Raw genomic sequence first — 27,009 nt, 5'->3', positions numbered from 1 at the left:
AACAAACTGAGAAATGTTCAAAAGCATGTCTCGTTTTTTTATTTAGAAATGTACTTTAGCAAACTGTTAAACGTATAGATTAAATAAGAAGAAAAGAAGCAATGCCTTTTTTAATTTTTTATTTCTTCAGCTGAGAATAAATTGGTATCTTTATATTAATCATTCAACTGTACACATTCACTTAAGAAAAATAAATATAATCCAAATCATTAAACACAGCTTGACTCAATGTTAATGTGTTATAGATAGCAGGCTAATCAATACATGATGTACAGTGTTAAGAAAATAAAGAGGTCAGCCTTTACATATTCAGAGCTACAAAATGCTTTAAGACATGAAACATGAACCTTGACCTTTATTTGTCAGTTAATTGTAACCCAAACGATGTGGTATAAAGTGCCCTGTATAGAAGAGTGTGTTTCTGATGATTTACTGAGGAGAACGACTGTGTAAATAAATCAAAATCATGTTCTGGAAAAGAAAAGATGAATCTGTGCTGAAGTGAACACAAAAAAAACTGCTTTGCTTTGTTCAAATCCTCCCTCTAAATCTGTTATGATCCTAAGTTATTCTTTGTACATTAGTATTTACAGTCCTGGTTTTGTGTTTTGCATATGAATAAGAAGAAAAGTCTTTGAAACACACAGAATATCCATGAGGTCAGGGACTAAATCTTCAGCATAACGTCTCTACGACACAAACACACTTTATTCTTTTCCAAAATAAAGCACATTTTTGCACGAAATTAGTGATTTTGGTGAACAACGTCATTATTTTTTTTTTAAGATATAAAAGACTTCTGGCTGTGAATTTGACCTCACTAAAATCAGCTAACATTATATGACATTAGTCGTGTGGATTGTGAACTCATGATTGGTAGGAAAGTGAATATTTAATAGTGGCGTATGAAGATGAAATTATATGGGACTATTGCTGTATGTGAACCCAACCACACATGCATATACATACTCTCAATGTAGGCATTTCCAGGTCACAGCTCACTTCAAAATTATATTTTGCATAAAAAAAACATGAAGCCTATCCTTTACAGCAAGTGTTACAGCAATAAGAATGAGATTTTCCTGCATTACAAGTCAACTTTGAGGTGTAAAAACTAAAAAAATTGCACGCTTTACTTTTTCTTCATGCAATATTTCTAATTTCTTTTGATTCTGAGATGAAATATAACTAATTTTTTCCACTAATAAAGTGCAAACCTTTCTTTTTAACTGGTGTTTACCATGTCTAAAAAAGGATTCAGGTGCAACTGTGCACTGGCAATAAAAAAGTAATGAAAGTGCAACTCCACAAACTCCTCCTCGCATGCACACACAACAGAAGAGACTCACTCAGACACACACCATGCAAACTCACACTTCAAGTCGCAGAGGAAAAGATAAACATCAGAGTCTGTTGCATGTGCATTGCTAGAGTCGAGACGCGCGGCGGTCGTTATTCGGTGGAGGATCACAGTGTGCATAGAGTGAGCCGATGTCTGGCCAATGATCATTGAGTAAGGCAGCATAAATCAGAAAACGGGAAATGGAAGCAGATTTCCTTTCAACCAAACACTGTTTATCACTCATTCCTGGTTTTAAAGTAGCAGCAGCGGCGGCAGCTCTTGATATGATGGAGAAAGCTGATGTGTGTCGTCATGGTCAGGTGTCGTGAAGGCGATGTCGTGCGCATGCATCACTCTTGGCCGAAGCCTTCAGTTTCCTCGATGGCGAACAGCAGCTTCTCCTTCAACTGCTCGTAGCTCTTATAGGGCGGCAGATCCAGACGGTTGAAGCTGGGGGGGGGAGCAATAAAACAAACACTGTCAAACTTGTGTTTTATATGTTATAAGAACGCTATTTTTAGCTTGAAGATTTAATCTTGATCGTGAAGTGAATGAATTGCACACTGGTCATTTACAGTCGGACCAAAAATTATTCAAAATTGAAATATCATTTTTGATATGTTTTTACTAGTGTGTGCAGGACACTATAGTTCATTAATGTAAGTGAGGAGAGCAAAATAAAGTAAACTGTGACATATTATACTCAAAAAGTCTTCATACAGTGACTACCAATAAAATTTATACACATTTGGGACCAAATATTACTCAGACACTTTGAGCTGATCATGTTTTGCTGAAGTGTTTTTTCTTTCATTGCTAATGCTCTTTTTACACACAGACTGAACAAAATGAAGCATTGCTTGGTGATTGGTTGAGCTAAACTGGTATTATGTAATTGTGTAGTTAAATTTAACAGCTGACAGATATTCAACATAATTCATGTGTGAGACAGTCTAACAGAAGGACGGACAAAACCAGTCAAATATCAACTGAGTTCTGCTCATATTTTATTACCATTTTCTAAACTATAGCGAATAAACTGTGATAATGTGAGAAATGTTGAAGGTGTCTGAATAAAGTTTGGTTTGACTATATTATTAACTATAAGAATGCTATATTTTTAGCTTGAAGATAGTAAATGATTTGATCGTGATTGTGAAGTGAATGAACTGCACACTGATCATGTATGTGCATCTGCTGCTTTATTGCACAAAACCAATTAGTGAGAACAGTTTTGATATATGAAATTTGATTTCTGATCTTACCATGTGTGGCTCCTCGGCAGCCAGTTTTCTTTTCCCACTTTCTCAATACAGAACTTCTGCGGCCCATTGCTCCCTACAGGAATCAAACATTCATTATGATCAATAATCATTCTTTAAAGTGCAATAGAAAGGACTGGAATTGCATTTAAACCAAGATGTTAAGGCATTTCAATCACAAACCCTCTGCAGTTTCCTCAAAAACCCAATTTGGGAAACCCTGGTCTAAACAATCACAAATAAAGGCACGAAAGATTGAGCCTATTTTGGGTGAATTTGGAGCATATGAGAAGCTGAGTGACCTAAGAATGAACTATACATATTCTCTTAAAGGAACACGCCGACTTTTTGGGACTTTAGCTTATTCACTGTATCCCCCAGAGTTAGATAAGTCCATACACACCCTTCTCATCTCCGTGCGTGCCGTAACTCTGTCTGACGCACCCACCGCTAGCCTAGCTTAGCACAAAGACTGGAGGTAAACGGCTCCAGCTTGCATACTGCTTAGAGCCCTGCACTGGGCAAAACATCCAGCCCTAACCGAGACCTGGCCCGTGGTGTTCAAGCCCTAATCCGGCCCCAGCCCGAAAACGTCTGCAATTTTTCAGCCCGAACCCGACCTGAGACCAACATCAATATCACTTTAAGCTCTCTCTGATGTGCGCTGTCTCTGCTAGACGCTGTCTCTGCTAGGTAGAATTTTATTATAGGCCTCAAACATAACTACCACCACCGACAATTATGCCCACAAATAATAATACAGACTGTCCATTACAGAGAAGCATAAGCATGCAGTAGAGAATATTAACTGTTTATCGCCTTCTCAGAAGGTGAAGCACTGCTACTTGGGTGGAGTGATTTGCTCGCAGCACCTGAGAAGCCCCGTGGTGAGCCCCGTTGGAGTAAATCACTCCGCAGAAGTAGCAGTGCTTCGCCTTCTGAGAATATAGTTCCCAGTATGTAGACGGTTAGAAGATGACTGTGTCTCATGTGACCTTGTTATTTGTACACGCTGTGACTATACAAATCACAACATGTAAATAGGAAAATGTTGGCGTTATTTTGTCACTTATTGGGAGCAGTATGCTAGCTGGAGCCATTTACCTCCAGTCTTTGTGCTAAGCTAGGCTAGCGGTCAGGCAGAGTTACAGCACACACGGAGATGAGAAGGGTATGTATGGACTTATCTAACTCTGGGGGATACAGTGAACAAGCTAAAGTCCCAAAAAGTCGGCGTGTTCCTTTAATATCTAAAAAACTGAAGCAGCACAAGCAAAAAATTGTACAAACCAGCACAAACGATTAAGACTGTTTTGCCAACTTCACACAGGTCTGTTAACTGACTGATGTTTTTCAAATGACTGTATATGAAGACTTCAAATGCAAAAGCCACTAAACACCACCTCCGTCAAAAATGAGATGATATTGAGCGAATGCTTTCCGCACATAGTATTCACTCATCAAATACTTTCGCTTTAAACTTGCTAAATCCCAGCCTCGGCCCATTCAGAAAAACAGGTTTGTTGGCAGAAACCTCTAAATGCCACTTCCCTTTGCCACCAAAAGCCTCTAAATTCACAGAACCAATCAGAAGACACGAATCAAATCACATGATCTCAAGATGAATGACACAGTGCGTATGATCCGGCTTTCAGTTGTCGAGTTGCAAGTTTTTTATCCTGTTTAAAGAGATTTTTAAACAAGATGGAGGATTATAATGAAATGGATGAATCTGTAGTAGTTTCAGTGGCAAAAGGAAACGTAGTCAACCTTTCTAACACCGTGTCCTAACTACACGTGACGTGCGATAAAAGGTTTCTATTTTTCTGCGACGTTGCGCTGGAACAACAAACACAAAGTGTGGCGATGATAATCTCAGGTGCTTTATTTAATGTTAAAAGCGTGTAATGTGACTTTGAATATCATTTAGTGCTCCAGCTTTGTAGCTGTAAAAGCAACAATGGATAATTCACCTCAGATCTTGAAATTAAACAAATGGAAACGTGTGTATTCTTTGAGAAAGATTGTTTTAGTAACTCAGTAGCTTATGTGTTTGAATAATGTTTAAATGGTGTAATATTTGTGAATGTAGCTGCTTATCCATTTTCTTGCGAGTGCCGCCAAGATTACTCTCTGGTGCCACGAGACTCCGCCCACACGCTGTTCTGATTGGCTGACTCCGCCCACACGCTGTTCTGATTGGCTGTGGGTTTTGATTGATTTTGACGCATCTCGCAGTCGCGTCTAGTGTGGACAGACAAATTATTTGTCGCTGGAATCTTATCGCATCACGTCTGGTTAGGACACGGTGTAAGACCATTCTAAGACCTTGAACCTTTTCATAGTTCCTAGAACTATTGGTGGAAGTTCCTGGATTTTGGTGTGTTTGCACCACAGGAACTAGGAATGATTTTAGTTCTAGGAACTCCTTTTAGAGGAACTAATTTAGCTCCTACTTTAGAGTCGGGTCTAAACCAGCACTATAGGAACTACCAGTGACGTTAGTGAACGCTGATTGCCTCGAAACGTACTCGAAACACCAGCACCCGCCATTTAAATTTTTTTTTTTTAAATCATATTTTTACTCCACAAACTAACTCTATGAACATGGAAAACAGTGATAGATGGACCTCTCAACCTTTACGCTAAGGAGAAAATCCAACGGCACTTTGAGGGGACCAAGAGAAACATGATTATATATTTGTGCTCAGCAACACTGGACATCAACAATACAGCGAACACTAATACTTTTTCATATTTACGTTTATATTTACATTTATGCATTTGGCAGACGCTTTTATCCAAAGCGACTTACATTGCATTTCAAGGTACACATTTGCATTCTTGTCAGTTCTTGCTCTCCCTGGGAATCGTACCCATGACCTTGGCGTTGCAAGCACCAACAATCCACTGTTTGAGCTACAGGAAAGCCACATCTACTCATATACTGTCTACTTTCTATGTATAACAGTTCTATCTAATAACGTATAAGACGGATTGTAAAATAATGAACACGGAGAAATGAAAGTCACAACAACAAGCACGGCTTACGTCACTTCACAGTTCCTATTGGCGGTGCGAATGCAACCAGGAAAATGTTCCTGAGGGAACCATTAGTTCTCGGGGAAACACCCTGGTGGCTAGATCCCAGAACTGAGTTCCTAGAACTACCCGGTGTCGAAAGCCCCTATAGTTGCAGTGGCAATGACAGGATTTCGCAAGTAGCATGTGAACACAACAGTGTTTTGTGTGCTGCTGTAACCCTGACAGAAAGAACAGCTCTATTCCACCCACGACAAGCGAAACCAGACGGACTCTGAGGTTTTCACATGGACAATCAATTTTGTTAAATACCAATGAATTGACCAGTGACATTTTTGAAAACAAGGCGTTTCAATAACTGCCTAATAACCTTTCAATTGCCATTAAATTAAAATTACTGAACCTAAACATAAAATAAAAAAAAGATAAAAATTAAAGAAAATGTATTATTTATTAAAGAAAAAATGTCAGACGGACATGGTGTTTGCATCTGAAATCTTCATATATTACACTATGTATTCAAATTCAGATTATACAAAAGATAAAAAAATTAAAAAAAACATTTCATCATCATTTACTCACCCTCATTCTCATTTTTTATTAATTAAACATGATCTGAGTTTTCAGAAAATTGTACACAAATTAAAACCATGGTATGTGTCTATAATGTTTGTAATGAACATGTATTTTTATGTTTTTAGATTTAGTACTATAATTTAGTACTTTACTAATTAGTATATAATAAAAACTAAAATAAATTTAATTAATATTAAACTATTAATATTTTAATATATGTGATCCTGGACCACGAAACCAGTCACATGGGTCAATTTTTGAAATTGAGATTTATACATCACATGAAAGCTGAATAAATAAGCTTTCCATTGATTTATGGTTTGTTATGATAGGACAATATGTGGCCGATATACAACTAATGAAAATCTGGAATCTGAGGGTGCAAAAAATTAGAAACATTGAGAAAATCTCCTTTAAAGTTTTCCATTCATGTTTGTGATTGTGCTGCATTCACTCACAAAAATAAATGTTTTATATATTTACGGTAGGAAATTTACTAAATATCTTCACGGAACATGATCTTTACTCAATATCCTAATGATTTTTGGCATAAAAGAAAAATCTATAATTTGGACCCATACAATGTGTATTGTTGGCTATTGCTACAAATATACCCGTGTGACTCGTGACTGGTTTTGTGATCCAGGGTCACATATCATCTATAGTTTGGCATGGCACTGTCAAACTTTGACCCTTACCCATTAGATCAGCGAATCCTCCGACAGGTAGTCGGCATGTGCCGGTTACAAACTGCAGGAGTCGCATACGCTTCTCATTGTCGATCTCCTTCACAAACTAAACACAGACAGACAACATGCGATGGAACACCGACACCAATATGGCAGCATCTCCACATTTATGATCATGTGGGTTTGATTTGATTTGTGTTATAGTGTGAGATCTAACCTGCCAGAACCAGACGATCTGTTTGCTGCTGCGAGCGTAGTGTCTGTAGATGGTGTTCCTCTGCCAGTCACCCAGATCAATCTCCTGCATCCCACACAGCATCACCTACACCACAATTGCAGGATCAGAATATACAGAAGACATGTAGAGAAACTGTGGCCTTATTTAGACCTGATAATAACACGAGTCTCAGCGCTAAAAACAGTCGAATGCATCTTTCTTGTGCCATTTGGAGGTCAGAGATGCATATGGTCAAATCACATCTGTAGTGTAAACTATAATGCACCATGACGTCCCAAACAAAAGCTCACCCAACGTGTAGTCAAGGGTTTTAAACGTTGTTTCAAAGTTTTAACTTCCAGTTAAAAAAAAGTAACAAATTCCTGATCTATCATCCTGTGCCATTTTCAAGAAATGGCTGAAGACGCATCTTTTTTTGGCAAGACTTGATCCATTAATACAAACACTCTCTTTTCTTTCTATGTATTTTAAATTACATATACTGCGTTAGACTAAACTGGGAAGGGTCACAGCAGCATATTGTTGTCCTATTGTTAGTTTAATTGCTTCTATTGCTCTCATCATTTGGAAATCGCTTTGGATAAAAGCGTCTGCTAAATGATTAAATGTGCATATCGACTATCTATGATTCACAAAAAAAGCCATTGAACATTATGAGTTGTAGTTTGTACCTCCAGTTCCTTGGCATCAAAGTATTGCAGGTACTGCTGTGGCAAGACCTCATTAAAGCCCTCGAGGAACGCCTGAGTTTGTTCCTCAACCCCTCTGGACAACCTCCACTCAGCAACCAACCTGCCACACGATTGATTTCATCATTATTAATTAATATTGAAGTCACTGATATTAGCGCTAATATGGGTGTAACTATTTGCTCTGCGAAAAGATTCTTTACAAAATGATGCAATGCAATCTGAAATTTGGAATTATTTTGATTACTTTGGTGCAAAATAGTTACTTATTTGAAAATAATTTTCAAAATATGCTGAAGAGAGAAAATTAATCAATACCACATCAATACTTTGAATTTTCATTAGATATTTTTACAGTCCTAGTGGCTAACAATATTTTTATATATATAGTCACTGTTGGGTCGTATCTCCAAAATCATTACTATGCACGCAGTTTGGAGTTTGTTTGCAGTGCAAGGGGTGAATAAAGAACTGGTACTTTGAACAAGTACAGCATTTTTTTACTCAAGAAACACTAATATACATATATAAAGCCTAATGTTTTATGTATTTGAGGAGCGGAGAAGACTGTCGTTGAGTCATTTCCAATACTGCCTTAAATAGCCTGTGTGTAGCACTTCATCTTTAATAACATGAGATTTTGGACAAATTACAGATGAAAACGTAACACAATGCACTTACTAACTCAGATGCGGCTGTTCTAATGATTGACGAAACACGTCCTAAAATTCTCAGAAATTCGCTGGTAAAATGTTAATAATATAAGGACTCATGCAAATGTCTGACCATATATAAAGCCACAATATCAACTTTGACAATGCAGTTTAATTATTTAAAAAAAGATATATTTTTTTCCATTTTCTGAAAAGTTTTTGGAGATTCGAGGTATGATATATATTAAATTATGATTTATATATTTACATAATCGAATATATAGTGTATATATATATATATATATATATATATATATAATTCATCTGTGCACTATGAATGATATTTCCTACCTGATATACTCCTCTTTATTTTCCTCGGTCACCTGAATGTTTCCTCCATCAGGTTTGAGTTCATGAGTGGTGACCTCTCCCAGAATCTCCTTATCCACCGAGAAAAACATCTCCAAGCAACATTCCTCTATATTATTATCCCTATAGAAAAAACATCATTATCTCCAACCATTGTCAAATTACATACAAAAACACATCATCACAAATAGCACTGTTTTTGTTTCGTAATTAAGAGCAGTCACTGGGATTGTTAATTTTCTTATCACTCCTATCCCTTATTTTCACAGTTTTAACCCCCAAGCCCTTACTCATGTTTCTCATCATCTCTGTAACTCATTCAACTCATCCTCACTCACTTGATCCAGATGAGCGAGTTGTAAAACTCCGGGTCGATGGACTCCAGGTCTTTCAGAGCCAGAGGTTTATTCAGGATGCGCTTATAAAAGGGCAAAGAGAAGCCTGTGTCTATGAACTTTCCATGAAAGAGAGCCTATGAGAGAGAGAGACAGAACGCACAAATAATATTCAGAAATTTTAATTAATCCGTCAGTCTGTCCAGTACAGGCATTAGATATTTGGTCATCAACATGACCCAAGCGTCATACCATTGCAATGAACCGGCCAATGAACTTGAAGTACTTGAGGTGGTCGGGGTTGATGGAGGACGCGGGGTTAATCTGCAGGCAGTAGTTGTCTTTGCCGGCATATTCGAACAGACAGTACATGGGGTTCAAGACCTCGTGGGAGAGCAGGAAGAACCATTCCCTATGACAGAAACACACAACATTACTGTGCGTGTGCGCATATATCAACTCAAGTCATCACTTCCTGTAATTTATGTAATATACCTCGCCACGCCTCCATAATCAAGACCTTCCTCCCCTGGGAAAATAATCCACAATCTCCGTCTCAGATCTTGCGGATGGCAACTCATAATCTAAACAGATAAAATTACAAATATTTAACTTCCTTCTACATGCCACATGATGACACACGTAAACCAGAATTGACTTGTCAAATATAAAAAATGTAATTCACCTGTTGAAATGAGTCCTCGAACAGTGTTTTGCGACTGACGTGGATCTTAATGTGCTGAGGCATTGCTAGTTGCTATGGATAAAAGGATCATTTAAATCAATCAATCACATGTGCAAATATTGCCCTGTACAAAATATATAGGTAACACTTTACAATAAGGTTCATTAGTTAACTACATTAGTTAACATTAACTAATAATGAACTGCACTTATACAGCATTTGTTCATCTTTGTTAATGTTAATTTCAACATTTACTAATACTTTATTAAAATCTTGTTAACATTAGGTAATGCACTGTGAACTAACATGAACAAACAATTAACAGCTTTATTTTCATTAACTAACATTAACAAAGATTAACAAAAACAGTAGTAAATGTATTGCTCATTGTTAGTTCATGTTAGTTAATACATTTACTAATGTTTAATAAAGGAACCTTATTGTAAAGTGTTACCAATATATATATATATACACAGTACAGGTCAAAAGTTTGGAAACATTACTATTTTTAATGTTTTTGAAAGAAGTTTTTTCTGCTCATCAAGCCTGCATTTATTTGATCAAAAGTAATATTGTGATATATTATTACAATTTAAAATAATTGGTTTTCAATTTATTATACTTTAAATTATCATTTATTTCTGTGATGCAAAGCTGAATTTTCAGGATCATTACTCCAGTCCATCACATGATCCTTTAGAAATTATTCTAATATGATGTTTCATTATCAAAGTAGGAACCAGTTCTGCTGCTTAATCTTTATTCATAACCTGTGATACTTTTTTAGGATACTTTGATGAATAAAAAAAAAAAAAAAAAAGAATAATAAAAAAAAAAAAAAGCAAATTTTTTAAAAATAGAAATCTTTTGTAACAACAATATACACTACGGGTCAGTAATTTGGGGTCAGTAATTTTTTTCTTTCTTTTTTTGAAATAAATCAATACTTTTATTCAGCAAGGATGTGTTAAATTGATAAAAAGTGATAGTAAAGAAGATTTATATTATTAGAAAATATTTTTTTTTATTTTGAATAAATGCAGTTCTTTTTAACCTTTTATTCCTCAAATATATTAGGCAGCAGAAATGTTTCCAACACTCATAATAAATCAGAATATTAGAATGATTTCTAAAGGATCATGTGATAGACTGGATGTCACATGTGACACTGAAGACTGGAGTAATGATGCTGAAAATTCAGCTTTGCATCACAGGAATAAATTTTTTTTTAAAGTATATTCAAATAGAAAACTATTATTTTAAGTTGTAATATTATTTCACAATATTACTGTTTTTTTTCTGTATTTTTGATCAAATAAACGCAGCCTTGATAAGCATTAGAGACTTCTTTCAAAAATATTAAAAAATCGTAATGTTTCCAAACTTTTGACCTGTACTGTACATGAAAATTAATTGTATATATATTACATTATTTAAAAACAAATCACATTTTTAAACAATCTTCACTGACATTACTGCAACAAGTTTCTTGCATTGTCTGCTACTGAATTACCAATAATTAAAATGACAACTTTTATTCTGTTGTGTTCGATCATTATGGTGTGTTTTGCTGATTAAACCGAAGTAATACAGAAAATGAATGAAACATTTATAACCCTAATGAAACAGTAGCAGGTTTTTAACAAAATCCAGATCATTTTCTGAAGATTTAGTGTCAAAGCGACTAAAAAATAGAGTTTGTCACTGAAGTCACTCAGTCTTACCTGACACCAGAAGCGGAAATAGTGCACTTTGGCTTTAAAGTCTCGTACGTATGTGATCTGAGGGCCGTTCTCACTGCAGGTTCACAAAGACAGAAACAGACTGTAAAACTACACCAAAACCAGACGATATCGTTTAAAAACAACATGAAACATCATTTAACTTTTAATTGCATTAAACCGCATTTGACTTATGTAACATTTCAATTTCAAAGTGAACATATTTGTATCCTAAGACAGGAACAACACTGTCTATGCTTTCATTATGAACATCTGCAAACACAGGGACAGAGGAGGTCAAGAAGACCTTCTCTTCATATATTAAGCTTTTAAAAGGGCTTACAGGGAGGATTTTCCTGTACGAGGGTCGATATATGTCGTCGTTTTCCTGTTGTGATCGACAAAATAGGGAATCCCGTCCACCGTAAACCTCATCTCCCAACCCTCCGGCAAAGGCTTCTCATTCAACAACCTGACAAACAAAAACATTTCATTCAAGCAATAATGCTGCTTGCTTAATCTGTTTTACATCAAATAATAAAATCTTATAGAAGGGAGGCAATTTAGCTGTGTTCAGGGTTATTGTCGTTAACCAAAACTATTAAAAACATTTTTGTTAATAAAAAAAAAAGCTGAAATAAAAAATTAAATATAAATATTAGATGAAAAACTTAAACTGAATGAAAATTAGAAATGTTGCCTTGGCAACTAACTGAAATAGTTTTAAGATGAGGAACTAAAATTACCAACTGATAAAAACTAAATAAAATAACTAAACTAAATAAAACTGAAATAAAAATTAATTAAAACAGAAAATAGTGATATAAAAAATATCAAAAACAAAAATACTAAAATTAAAAACGGAAAACATAAAAATAACAGCTAAACCGAAATATGAATAAAAAATAGAGCTTCACGATTGTGGATGAATTGAGAATCACAATTTTTTTGTTTCAAATAGAGATCTTGATTCTCCCACGATTCTGAACAGACAACTAAATAAAATAACATGTAAATTACTAGAGGTTCTTACAAAATATGAATTGCTGCAGTCTATTTAATGTAATTAAATTACATTTTTTAAATATGTTTGAGTGAATGATTCAATGACAAATACATTTTTTACAGTCACTTGCCGCCACCTACTGGCGTAATTTTTTGAAGCGTCATGTTACTTTCAAAAGGCGATTTGCTCTATTTATATATGTTTATCTGTTCTATTTATATATGAAATATAAACTTTTATCCCAGTACTTCTGTGATAATTAAAATAATTGTAAGACAAAAATAATTATACTGTGTGATTGGAAAGACAGTTTGTTAAGCTGTTTCATACCTAAACATGCTCCGGTATGATTTTGTCAAAGGTTTAAAGGTGCAGTGTGTAATTTTTAGCGGCATCTAGTGGTGAGGGTTGCGAATTGCAAACAGTCAGTCACTCACGGCCTATGCCTCAAATTGCAAACTCGAAGGAGAAGCTACGGTGGCCGACATAGGATCGGAAGATGTCATCGTCTGAGTCTGAGTCAGCAGAGAGTAGCAAGTCAAGCAATGAGGTTTCTTTATATTTTATATTAAATTATATTTACTTATTATTCAGTAAAACCACGTTATTGCGATTGTTATTTTTACTTGTTCATCATTGTGTTAGTCTTTTATTCACTGACTTTACCATAGCTTGTTTCCATGCTAGTTAGTATAAGATAAGAGCTATGGATAAGAGCATCAAAGCAGCTAGGTAAGGGGAAATAGCTAACGTTACGATGTCCGAGGCGTCGTTCAGACAGCATGTTTTTCTCCACGTTTGCAGAGTCAGGGACAACCTGAGTATTCTGCTGCGTCTTTTTCTGCTGCTTCTCATTCAAGTTAGTGACGAAACGCGCTCTGTAGCGCTGTTTGTTCGCTGTCGGCTACGGTAGAAACATGACATCACAATATGTCGACCGCCATAGAAGGAGGTGCCTGTGGTTATGTAGATATAAATGACTCATTCTAAGGTAATAAAAACATAACGGTTCATTAAGTAAGTCTTTATACACCACTGAAAACATAGTTATGGATCTTATATTGCATTTCTGTCAATAGATCCTCAGAAATATTACACATTGCACCTTTAATAGACAGGCGAATCACTGTCATTCTTTTAACGACTAATCGTGCGGCTCTAATAAAAAAATACTAAAATAACAGTGGCTGTGATTGTGATTTTGTCCCACCCTTGTGTGCGAGGATCCTCCCATTGTGTGGATCTTGTAGGATGATGAACAAAATACATCCTCCTATTACTGTCTGTCCGTTTCTCTGTGAGCCAAACAACACACAAGCAGAAAGTCAAGGATGATGTGCTCAAGAAAAGACAGTGTGAGCCACTCTATTATGAGAGGAAAATGTGATTTCTTCTTTCTGCAGTATAAAAATGACTCACCCCATCCCGCCGGCAGAGGACCCAGAGGGTCAAACTCTTTATTAGCTGCAGGCACAAGCTGTTCCTGCTGCTGAAGAGATAAGCACACAGGAGGAATAAGGACAGATGAAAGAGGAAATCCTGGCATCTTTTTTTCATTAAAAATTGCTTGAAAAAAGTTGAAGTACATTATCTTTGACATGTTTACTCACCCCATAGATGAATCTCTGGTTGAAGCGGTGCATGGCTCCCTGCAGCTGACTGCGCTGGTTCTGCCACTCCTCGTAGTTTCGGACCGACTCTAGTGTGGGTCTTTGCCATGTAGTGGTTCTGATTATATGATCCACATAGTACACACGGCCCATCGGGTCCAAGCGACGCTCCCAACTACCACACAAACACACACAATTCTCTAAACAACTGCTCATTAAGGACATTTACACATTTGACCTTGGATGATTTCTGATACCAACAACAACAAACAAATAATAAGTATTATTATTATTAGTAGTAGTACTAGAAGTAGTGGTAGTAGAATTAATCTTTCATACATAAAATGCAGCTAAAAGGGTTTCACAGGTCAGAAAATAAAAAAGCATTAAAAAAATGGCATTTTATTAAAAAAAGTCAGTAACACTTTACAATAAAGTCAATACAATAAACCTTAGTTAACATGAACTAAGAATAGTAATAGTAATCTAAGTAAATGTTGAAATTAATATTAACTAATACATTATTAAAATCAAAGGTTGTGTTTGTTACCATTAGTTAATGCACTGTGAACTAGCATGAACAAACAATGAACAGCTGTATTTTTATTAACTAACATTAACAAAGATTAACTAATATACAGGTGAAACTCGAAAAATTTGAATATAGTGCAAAAGTTCATTTATTTGAGTAATTCAACTTAAAAGGTGAAACTAATATATTATATAGAAAATTACATGCAAAGTGAGATATTTCAAGCCTTTATTTGTTATAATTTTGATGATTATGGCTTACAGATTATGAATATTTAAAAAAATTCTGAAATTTTGAATTTGGGGTTTTCATAAGCTATAAGCCATAATCATCAAAATTATAACAAATAAAGGCTTGAAATATCTCACTTTGCATGTAATGAGTCTATATAATATATTAGTTTCACCTTTTAAGTTGAATTACTGAAATAAATGAACTTTTGCACGATATTCTAATTTTTCGAGTTTCACCTGTAGTAACAAATGTATTGCTCATTGTTAGCTCATGTTAGTTAATACATTAACTAATGTTAACTAATGAACCTTATTGTAAAGTGTTACCAAAAAAATATATATGAATAGAAAACCAGCTTAAATGTCGTTTTCAGATGCTCTTGAAATTTTAGCATAATGACTAAAATCAGTGAGCTTTTCCTGACATTTTCTGCTTTACATAAAAGCATCTCTGCATCAATGGTTACCCCGGTGGTAGCGGTTCTGGTCTTTCCCATGTGGTTCTTTTCTCAATATGATCCACATAGTAAACGCGGCCGTTCTGATCGATTCTCTGCTCCCAGCTACACCATACAAAAAGAAATTCCATTAAACATATCAGACTAAATAAAGAACAGGCTTATTATTATTATTATAAAGTGTCTTTATTTACATTAATTTATTCATTCTGACATGCAACAGGAGCATAAGCTCTTATTAGTGGCATCATATGAGAACATTTTCTGTCACTGTGAGCTTAACATAGTAAGTCAATTAGAAAATGTAAACTAAAAAAGTAGAAAGGTTTTTGATATCACACACCCAGGAGGAAGAGGGGTGCTATTGATTAGCGAAGCTACGGGTGGTGTTGGACTGGCACTGGGGGCCTGATTTGACCCTGAACCTGAGCTTGACCCCTGACTCTCCGTTTCTCCATTCACACACACTCGGGGAGACGCCTCCGGGCTGGGAGCTCTGCTGCCGTGTGTGGGAGTAGAGCCAGCAGAGGATGCTAAAAAAAAAACAATAGGTATAAAAAAAAAAAATTATAGGTAGGTAAAAAAACTAATAGGTATGTTTTTTCAGATAGGACTTTTCATGTAGTGTGTAATACAGTTGTTTGTGAATGTAACAGGTCTGCAAAGTTTTAGGGTGCTTTCACACCTGCCTCATTTAGTTCAGTTGAATCGTACTAGAGTTTGTTTTCCCCATTGGTGCGGTTCGTTTGGGCAGGTGTGAATGCGGCAATCGCACTCGGGTGCGCACCAAAAGCGGACCAAACAAGCATGAGGAGGTCTCGGTACGCTTTCAAACGAACTCTGGAGCGGTTCGTTTGTGGTGAGAACGTGATCCGACCTCGAACAGAACCAACTGCGCATTTTTGGACTAAACCAGTTGCCGTAGTCAGCTGCGCTGTGCATTATGGGATGAGGAGAAATGTTTGTTGACAGTTTGCACTTTAGGCATGGCAGCTCGCGGACAAACTTGGAGTTGTGAGGAGGTGCGGAGCCTGATAGAAATTATTAACGTTATTTTCGAGCCGCATCCTCGCTTCATTCTCAAATATTATTGTTTGTCTAAAGTGGTGTAGACAAACTATATAATAAATATGACCAGGGATACAATCAGCCCAAGCAGTCGTCTCTCCATAGTAAACAGCGGCGTGTTGTCTGCCGGATTTTCCACCTCTTTGTTTACTTCCGGGAGTTCTGTTGGAATTTTCCCGCACGTTAATTCTGACCAATCGAAGTGCAGTTATGGAAATGCGTTCAAGACACATCTGGCCAACGAGTGATGTGGATGTTATCACGTGACTGCATTTTGGTTCGTTTTATTAAACTGATTCGGACCAGAGCGATCAGTGTGGTGTGAAAAGGAACCAAAACGCCTGAAAAATGCTACAAAGTATCATTTTTCGCCCTTGGTCCGGACCAAATGAACCGAACTACAGATGTGAAAGCACCCTTAAAGATCAAAGTGCAGATAAATGGAGTTACTGTCCAACATTTTTTTTTAATTCTGAACGGAATGAAACGAGTCGATAATAATTACAGTGTCACTTCCTGTTACAAACTTAGGTAAGGTTTGAAACAAATGTGGTCTTCATTGAACAATGCCCGTGAACAATGTCTACGCTGACCCGCGCTGTAAGCAATCAACCAATCATAACAAACTGGGCCATCTGACCAATCAGAGCAGAGTCCGCTCACGGAAAGGTGGGGTTTAGAGAGACTGGATCCTTTATCCAACCGTTTCAGACACTGTGATAAAAAAGCTGATGCTGCAGTGTATATTATGAGAAAATGAATGTGTTTTTTTGACCTTGGATGCATGTATGTAAACATATTGTAGGAGACTCCAAAACAAAATTAGGAACCTTTAAAATAGCATCACACATGTGACACTATATTGTCACACCCCTATTGATGAGGTTCTCTACCTGTGGAGGAAGTGTGTTTGTGTGTCGAGGCAGGAGGCGGTCGCTGAGGTCGAGATGGACGCGGTGGTCTCAGAGCCCCTGCGGATGGAGAGGAAGACTCAGTACTTCCCACTGCATGACCATTGGGCAGTGGCGCTTCATCAGTGATGTCACTGGATGGGGAAGAATCTCGACTAGACCAACAACAAACAGAGACAATGATCAAAATTCAATTAGTGCAAAATAAATAGCAAATAACACTTTACAATAAGGTCTCATTTGTTAACTTTAATTAATGCATTAACTAACACAAACTAACCATGACGGCATTTATTAACCTTTGTTTATGTTACTTAATAAAATGTTCATATTCACGTTAGCTCACTGTGCATTAGCTAATGTTAGCAGATACAACTTTTGATCTTAAAAATGTATTATTAAATGTTGATATTAACATTAGCTAAGATAAATGCTATTGTTAGTTCATGTTAACTAATGTTAACAAATGAAACCTTATTGCAAAGTGTGATTTTCAACTTATACAATATCTGTTTAACATCAATAGGTGTCATTCATAATATAAAGGAAATTGGCTAAAAGTACATTACATTTTTTATTTTATTTTTTATATTCCACAAATCAACCGCTAACATTCAATAATATTTTTATTTTAATGCATATTATTTAAACCAAAATAATGAGTTTATATAAATGAGTATATAAACTAAAGAAGGAAAATATTTTACACTACTGTTATGTATTAATAAATCCTGTATTATGATGATCTATAAAATGCCAAGTGCACAGAGTGAGCAATCAAGATATTTCCCTCGAGAACTAATTTAATCAAGAATTCAAACAAAAGCAAAGAAAGATACACGCTCTTTCTGCACATAGTGTGGTTATATTCCTTCATAAACTGCACAGTAGAGTCGAGTAATCTTTATTTTACCTCCCTGCTACATCCCCGTTCTGTATGGATTCTCCATTTACAGCCGAATCTGTGATTGCAGAGAAACAACAACATTACACAAATCTACATTTTAAACAGCAAAGAATTAGAGCTGCACGAGTCACTTTTTTGTGTGTGTTTCAAACAGAGATCACGATTCTCCCACGATTCTGAGCAGACAACTAAACGAAATAACGTAATTTTTTGTCAGAGGTTCTGACAAAATGTTAATTGCTGCAGTCTACTTAAAATGTTTATTTAATCTGAATGAATTATTTTTAAAAAAATCATTTTGAATAAATTATTAAATGACTCACTCATAAAGATTTCATCTTTTTCATTACTGGATGAATCAGCGTTTTTTTTAACGAATCTCTTGATTAAATGACAAATATATTTTAAACAGTCGCTTATCACCACCTTATTTGAAGTGCCATGTTACTTTCAAAAGGTGATTTATTCTATTTTGATTGCTTCCGTCGACATCAGTGTTTATATCCGAACTATAAACTTATCCCAGTACTTCGATGATAATATGAATATTTGTAACACAGAAATAACCGTACCTATTCATGGAAAACTGCTCTTTGGATCAGTGGCAGCACCAACGCAGATCTGAGTGCCGAGAAAAGCGCTATATAAATGTAATGAATTATTATTATTATTAGATCTGAATGTTCCGGTGTGATTTTGTCAAAGGTTTATTAGAAACAAGCGAATAGTTGCCATTTAGGAATGAGGTCTCGTGGGTGTTTAAATCGAGATCGCCATCTTTTAACGCTTAATCGTGCAGCTCTACAACGAATCTAAATCTCTCAACCGTTGCTGAAAAACATCAGAGAAAAAGAAAGTCTCACTGTGCTTTTGTTCCTCTGAAGCAAAAGTCTCGGGGTCCATCTGCAGTCCATCCAGACACACCGAGATCTCTCCGACCACCTCCGATCGAACTCTGTCTGAACTCAACTGCAACGTCTGCACAACCTCACAAACTGAGACAGACACACACATAACACTGCTTACAGAACTGAAAAATGTATATTAACAGCCCATAAAAGCAGAACCGTGATGCCAACACTTTTTGACCATGACTTTTTCATTGCTTATTAAACACTTTATTTTACAGTGTCCTTGTTACATATGTTAAATGTACTTACCATAGTAATAACAGTCAATTATGCATAATTACACCCTCAACCAAATCCTAATCCTACCCTAACCCTATAGTAAGTACATGTAGTTGCTTAATATTACTCAATACTTAAATATATAATTACACTGTAACACGGACATCTTAAAATAAAGTGTAACCGAATTTTTTTTAAATAATCTTGTTTCACAAATGACTTGTTCAGACCGAGTCATGAATTGATTGAAATGATTTATCAAATAAACCAACATCATTACGGCTTGGTAGCATGTTTTACCAAAAGTGCAATATCAAGCAGATTAAATATAAGCTTTTAGAGCTTAAAACCGGGTAAGTCATGTTCACAGATGACCAGGAAAGGTAAATTGGCTTCAGATTCACACAGCATCACTTCAGGTCACAGGAAAAGAAAATGTTAGCCTGGATAATCAACACCCTCAACTCAATCTTCAGTTCTATAATTCACATCAGCGGTGAGCGGTCACATGACGCCCACATGACCAAAGTCTCTGAAATAACCCTTTGTTTGATACTATGAGTTAGTTCACCTGCTTCTCTCTTTATCAAACTCTTGAGTGCACACACACACAGAGACACAGAGACACACAGACACACTAAACAGGCCTGACTCTGAATAATGAGATTCACAAAGTGAAGAACATGGAAACTCACTCTTCATATTGTTGGCTTTTAAGGTCTCGCTGACCTCCAGAGTGGCCAAGCCCAGCAAAATGTCGGCTTTAAGTGTCTGGTGACTCCAAACTCGGAAGATTAACTTGCTGAAAGGGCTGACGATCCTGCAGGGAATATGATCAACAGAGCAGTGATGTTACAGTTAACTAAATCTATTACAAATTATTGAAATAAAGCTGACTTAAAACTGTTATACTCCATAATCCAACTGCTAACATTCAATAATCTGGCCATATTTGTATGCATTTTATTTAAAATAAAATAATGAGAATATAAAAGACATACCAAAGAAGAAGAAAAAAAATCACTACACTTTTATGTATCAATAAATCATGCATTATATGATCTATAAAATCTCAAGTGCACTGAGCAAGCAGTCAAGATATAAATAATATATAAATATTAGATGATAAACTATTGGCTACTAACTGAAAAAAAAGTTTAAGTACTAAAATTACTCAAACTAAAATAAAAACAAATACAATCTAATAAATCTAAAGCTAAATTGAATTTTGTTAAAAAACACGAAAAAATAAAAATGACAAAAAGTATATAAAAATTACTAAAACTTATTATTAACTTATAAAATTATGAATAAATACTATAATGGTATATCAAAAATACTAGAATAACACTGACTGCAATAGTCATTACACTTTAATAATGTAGTTATGTGAATAACAACATACACTTTTAGTCTGGAGAGAGAGATCAGAACAATAGGCAACACTTTAAAACACGGTCCCATTAGTTCACGTTAGTTTATGCATTAACTAATATTAACTAACAATGAGCAATGCATTTGTTACAGTATTTAGTACTCTTTGTTTATGTTAGTTAATAAAAAATATAACTATTCATTCTTAGTTCACTTTAGCTTATATTTTTAACTGATATTTTGTATAATGTTGAAATCAACATTATTTTTCATTGTTAGTTCATGTTAACTAATGTATTTAACTAATGTTAACAAACGGAATTGTAAAGTGTAACCAAACAATATGACAATAATAAATACTGATTCTGGATCAGCTCTGTAACGCAACAGTCACTCGTTTTAGTACATATGTCTCTCTTACACAGTGAGAGACTGTTTCCATTTGGGACTGTGAGTGTTGGTGCATTTCTCCGTCTTCTTGGACTGGCCGTCCACACACACCTCCACGTAAGGACTCGGCCCAAACCAATTCTTCTTACTGTCCCGCAGCTTAGCGGACAGAACTAACCAAAGACAACAAATGTAATCACAGATCTATTCAAAGTATTCATCTGAAGACATGACAACAAATATCCAATCTTAAAACAATATGAAAGCACTACATTGCAATGTGTACAACCCAAATGAAGTCTTGCAATTACAAAATAGAGATTATCACTTTAGCTCACCTGTTATCTGAAGTTGAGACTTCATGACGCGGCCATTAAAAGCACTTATTGCGGCTCAAATCTGAAATAAACAAATAAGCATATACAGTCAAACCAACATTTACTCAGACACCTTCAAGATTTCTCACATTATCACAGTTTATTCGCTATAGTTTAGAAAATGGTAATAAAATATGACAAACTCAGTTGATATTTGACTGGTTTTGTCCATCCTTCTGTTAGACTGTCTCACACATGAATTATGTTGAATATCTGTCAGCTGTTAAATTTAACTGCACAATTAGATAATACCAGTTTAGCTCAACCAATCACCAAGCAATGCTTCATTTTGTTTAGTCTGTGTGTAAAAAGAGCATTAGCAATTAAAGAAAACACACTTCAGCAAAACATGATCAGCTCAAATTGTCTGAAATTTTTTTTTTAATAAATTTTACTGGTAGTCGCTGTATGAAGAATATTTGGGTATAATATGTCACAGTTTACTTTATTTTGCTCTCCTCACTTACATTAATAAACTATAGTGTCCTGCACACACTAGTAAAAAAATATCAAAAATGATATCTGGTGTCTGAATAATGTTTGGTTTGACTGTAAATCGATTAATTAATTCGGTTATAACAAAAACATGTCAACTGAGACGGTAGTAAATAGTGGGAAAAGGTCATAATACAACATTCGCAAGCCGGTTTCCTTCTGTAATGTGTCACATTTCTAAGCGAAACCGGATATGCTTTCATGTTGACTATCTCAACAAAACACCCACTCTCTTTCTAAAATGTTTTTTTTCTTTTTTTCTGGCTGATCTGTCACTAAATGCACAGTATAGACACACCTGACCCCTGATCAGTGCTGCATGTCGTTTAGTAATGGTGTGTGATGTATGTCGTAGCTGTGTCTTCAACACCTCCATGCGGTAACAGCTAATCTCACAACCGAAGCCTCCAGAAGTCTCCGGTAATCCTTGGCAGATTACAGATGATGCAACTCCAAGGACAGACCCTGTTTCTCAGTCACTACAGGGAATCAGTCTCTCCACTACAGGGAATCAGTCTCTCCACTGAGAGAAAGTCCTGATAAACCCGAGATTAAGGCTAGATTTTCACTGGCCTGTCATTATTTACTCATCCACACATCGTTTTCAAATCCAAACCTGTATGACCTTCTTTAATCCATTTAACACAAAAGGAAAATGTTCTTTCAGCTCTTTCCGATACAGTGAATGTTAATGGGTACTGAGGCTGTCAAACACCGATAAGAACATAAAAAGTCGTCCATTCCTATTACTCATTATAACAGGTTTGATATTCCTCAGTCTAAACCATCTTTAATGCCTCCAAGCGCATTAAAAGCTCACATCTGCACACTGTCAGAGATTAGTTAGCCACATTAAAAGTTATGAAGATTTTTAAGCACATACTGTGGTTTTACTTTTAAGGTAAGACACTACAATGTTTTTTTCATGCACGGGTCAATTTTGAGATTTTGGGCTATTTTGCTTCCATCCAATATACACCTTTAAGTATTTATTTTATTACACATTATCCATTTGCGTTTGTATCATTCAACTGATTTATATGACATTTTATTCATAGAACAAGGTGAAAATGTATTTTTTTTCTTAGTGTTGACTGCATTTTATTGAGTGATAAAAACAGAGAGAAAACCCTCTAATATATCAACAAAATGAAACGAATTTTGAACATGGCTTTATCCAGTACTCTGGAAATGTATACATTAGTGCACATTTAATTAGATAATGTATAATATGCATATTTAAACATAACACTTGTAACATAAAACAATAGTTTTAATGTAAGTTACCGTGAATAATTAACTGGAGAAGTATGGTGCTATCCGTTACCATTATACCCTGTGGTGTCTTGCCTTAACAGTTTTGTATAAAAATACATTTCATACACTAACAAAAGCACTGTGGTTTTACCACGGTAACTTACAGAGATGATATCTCATGGTAATATTTTACTACTTTGACATAACGTTATACCACATAAATTATATAACAGTTCCATTGTATTCCTGGAAGTAACCTTAGCTTTGTGTAGCAAACAAATATCGTGGTACGTAAATACCAGTACCATGGTATCAGATGGTACTTTTATACTGTGTTATTATGATGATACTGTCACAGAACTAACGAGCGCATTACAGAAGTGACGTCACGTGGTGTTTCTGACTGACGGTGTCGCAGCAACAAAAACGTTCATTAAATGCATATATCTTTTTGAAACCGATAATGGACACTTTTTATTCGTTTCACATTATTAATTACGTACACTAATCAAACAGCTGTCAAAACCATCATCAGCCACACAGTCTAACGGTCAGTCAGTCACCAGTCAAACAAGCTAGCGCGTTATCAAAACAAGGCTGTTTTTCTTCCACATTATCGTCTATACGTGAGTGTCGCTTACATCTTACCGTCTTATGATCACGTGAAATGTTTCTAGATCTCAGTTTTAACGGGATCTGAGGTCATATTCCCGTCGTTAAAATAAACTTTGCTCCATCTCAACCGGTTGAACAAACGTCCGCCACCAGCACTGGCTCCATGTCAGATTGACGTCACTGCGCAACCCCGTCACGTGACGCGACGCGCGCGTCCGTTTGGAAAATGTACTGTACTATTACCCATAAAGACTGAAGCACTGAGCAGGTAATGGATTTATTAATATGATTCAAAGGCTGTACTTTCACGAGATGGCGCTGTTTGCCAGGACAAGTCCAAATGAATGGCGGCCCTTTAAATATGTGGTGATTTAAAATACTGTTTCGATTACATTAAAGACATTTTATTTATTACTTTGTTCATATTAAAAAAATATATATATAATATAATATGATAGATATAAATAATATAAATAGATTAGAGTCAAAAGTAAGTCAAAGCAGTGATGTCCACTGCTGGACCAATCAGCATCCGAGGAGGTGGAGCAACAGAGCGCGAAGAACTTCCTCTGAATCGGTTCGTTTGAACGGTTCGTTACAATGAAAATTGTTCATAGATTATTTTCTTCTTGTTTTGTCTACCAGTCATGTTCCCATAAGGGGATCCACCATGTTTTTAGTATTTGTATATATATATATTAGCTGAAATATATATGAACAAACCCATCAATACAAACCTTCAGAAGATTATAAATAGGAATATAATTGTAAAGTTGTGTGCATGTAGCCCAAGTGCTGCTAAATGTGTTTTTAGGAAATAAATAGAAACATTTGCTAATTTACTGTAGTTGTTATAGTACAAAATGTCAAAAAGAGGGGTTAGATGCCCCTATTGGATAAACTTTTACATAATGTATAAATTACTTTTGATATCATTCTTGTTAAAATTAAATATTTAAATAAGTGTAATGTAAAATACTAAAGAAACTGTTGTATTTAACATTTTATTTTGACACTTTAGTTGATAATAATTGAATAACCGATGACAGACAAAGCAGAATCGCAGTAAAAGAGATTCATCTGAAAGGTAAAATTATACAGACATGAATATTTACTTATTTAATTGCCCTTTTAATTGAAGATATGTCATAATAGCAAGAATGCACATTTAATGGTTTCACTCGACTAACTTATAGGTTTTAATGAAAGCGAAGATGTCTGAAATGTGCATCTTATTCATGGAAATACTGAATAATAACCCCATTAATTACAATAAATATTACATTTCAAAATAATACCACTAGTAACAACTTGCCTTCTGTGCATAATCTGGGTGGCCAATCTTACCCCAAGGGTCTAATTTGATCTTTTTACTTCTAAATAAAAACTATAACTTTTACCCCACAAATCCAAAAACATTGATGTGTCCACAAATCCTCCATTAACAAATAGACACAAAAAGCGTTAATATTCAACATAATACAATGTCAATGTTCATCTTGCCCCAATCTACCCTATATGTATTGTAGCCTAATTGAAGTCTACAGATGCAAATAGATAAAGTGTAATAAAATGAACATTTAAATGTCTATTTCGGATGTTTTCTTCCCACTATTATGAAAGAAGACTTTAAGCAAAATGATCCGAAATCCAAATGACAGGTACAGAATAGATGTGAAATCCTTTCCATCTTGCTTTATGTAATTTACATAACATTAAAAATAAAAAAATAAAAAAATAAAACAGCCAATGTTCCCTTACAGACCAGTTATTCACAAGCGCTTTTCGAATCGATTCGTTCGAATCATTCAAACGAACTGATTCGATCAAGAGAACGATTCTTTGGCGTTCACTAGTATTCCATCCTCAGCATCAGCAGCAGCATTCGTCCAGAAGATTACTCACACACCAGTTCCGATCTCATTTACTCGGGGATCTGCATATTTATCGGTGTCATTAAGTGAATATTTGCTTTCTAAATTCTTGCTCAGCTCGTTTAAAGATGTTGGCGTGCACCGAAATGATCACGATGTGTCTCCAGTCTGCGAAGCGCGAGCATCTCCGCTCCAAACTGCAGCAGCATCAGATGCAGGATTCGGTCCACGGACTGTCCATCTTTCACGATGTAAGTAGCCAAATATTCGGTCAATGAGCCCACCGATAGGTCACCATGCAAACATTCACCTTGAACCCAAGAACACAAGTCATTGTGTCACTTCTAGGACAGAGAGAAAGAGAGAGAGAGAAGGTTGATTGGTGATGCACATGTGAAAATGTATAGTCTTATAGATTATGCTATAAAGCATTGATTGTTAGGCAGTTTAGGGAGTGAATAATGCAGTGGATGCATAAGCTTATGTGCTTATTGTGAAGCGCAATCATTAACAAAAAAAATAATCCACTTGCATTATGATGTCTTATTTTCACTCTTCCCTTGAACATGAGATGTACTACTGTATATATAGCTCATTTGCATATTTAAATAGGCCTAATACATATGTAACATATAGCATGTGGCTACAAATGAACATAACATGTCATCTGTTTTAATTTATTAATTAATTTATTCTTTGTGACTCCCCGTAATTGTCATTTATGCTTAATGATTATGATGCTTTTATGCATTTATGCCTTACAATTAAAACAACTGCAGCAGCCGCTGGTGAATCATATTTGAGGGAATTGATTGTCACGATTTCTATAATGCAATGTGATATATTCTCTTAAAATGGACAGCTAGATTGTTTGCATGTTTGCTTTTTGTGCCCATATACATTTTAAGCACAAACCTGGAATTTGATCAGAATTTGTAATCATAATCAAATAGATTTTTTTTGTTTAGAAATCTGATTCTGGTTAAAATATAATCAAGGGTATCGTTAATATTGCATTGCATTGATTCTTATAAATAATTCTCCTGTATTTCATCTGTCTTTAATGTTTATTGTATTGTGGATGTTTTATGTAGAGTCAACGTGACGGTATATTCAGGAACATACATTCGTTTAGGGCTGTTGGTGACAGATAAAAAGTTGCAGATGTTCT

At 35.5% G+C, this 27,009-nt stretch overlaps 2 protein-coding genes across 3 annotated transcripts in view; one reads left to right on the top strand and one right to left on the bottom strand.

The window, feature by feature from the left end:
* Positions 1-104: 104 nt before the first annotated feature.
* Positions 105-24,159, bottom strand: itcha (itchy E3 ubiquitin protein ligase a). Of its 2 annotated transcripts, none has more exons than XM_084128995.1 (24): positions 23,998-24,159; positions 21,559-21,619; positions 21,252-21,393; positions 20,152-20,276; positions 19,190-19,321; positions 18,333-18,381; positions 17,402-17,574; positions 15,784-15,973; positions 15,450-15,545; positions 14,218-14,392; positions 14,027-14,096; positions 13,818-13,902; positions 11,945-12,073; positions 11,605-11,677; positions 9,881-9,952; positions 9,691-9,779; positions 9,448-9,607; positions 9,199-9,332; positions 8,843-8,983; positions 7,821-7,941; positions 7,129-7,233; positions 6,921-7,017; positions 2,608-2,680; positions 105-1,792 (listed from the first exon to the last, which is right to left on the bottom strand). In XM_084128995.1, the coding sequence occupies exons 2-24, from the start codon at positions 21,581-21,583 to the stop codon at positions 1,693-1,695; spliced, it is 2,556 nt and encodes an 851-aa protein (XP_083985121.1). In that variant the 5' UTR covers positions 21,584-21,619; positions 23,998-24,159; the 3' UTR covers positions 105-1,692. The 2 variants fall into 2 exon arrangements, with proteins under 2 accessions (XP_083985121.1, XP_083985122.1); XM_084128996.1 differs by having other exon boundaries at positions 14,027-14,093.
* A 1,652-nt stretch (positions 24,160-25,811) lies between these two features.
* necab3 (N-terminal EF-hand calcium binding protein 3) overlaps positions 25,812-27,009 on the top strand; it is a 44,659-nt gene continuing 43,461 nt past the window's right edge. The window contains exon 1 of the mRNA XM_084128354.1: positions 25,812-26,089. Coding sequence (XP_083984480.1) covers positions 25,967-26,089 — 123 coding nt within the window. The 5' untranslated portion in view covers positions 25,812-25,966. The remainder of the gene's footprint in view (positions 26,090-27,009) is intronic.

Source organism: Abramis brama (genome assembly GCF_963993115.1).
Source record: "Abramis brama genome assembly, chromosome: 11".
NCBI lineage: Eukaryota > Metazoa > Chordata > Actinopteri > Cypriniformes > Leuciscidae > Abramis > Abramis brama.
Note: the sequence above shows the minus strand (reverse complement) of the source record. Positions and strands in the feature narration are given on the sequence as shown.

What these genes read in the sequence shown, in the direction of transcription:
- itcha (XM_084128995.1), bottom strand. Translation starts at nt 21,583, where the DNA reads ATGAAGTCTCAACTTCAGATAACAG. An exon ending in GAGGATCCTCGCACACAAGG is followed by an intron (nt 12,074 to 13,817) that starts GTGGGACAAAAT and finishes TTTGTTTGTCAG; the next exon opens with GTTGTTGAATGAGAAGCCTT. An exon ending in AATAAAGAGGAGTATATCAG is followed by an intron (nt 7,942 to 8,842) that starts GTAGGAAATATC and finishes ATCGTGTGGCAG; the next exon opens with GTTGGTTGCTGAGTGGAGGT.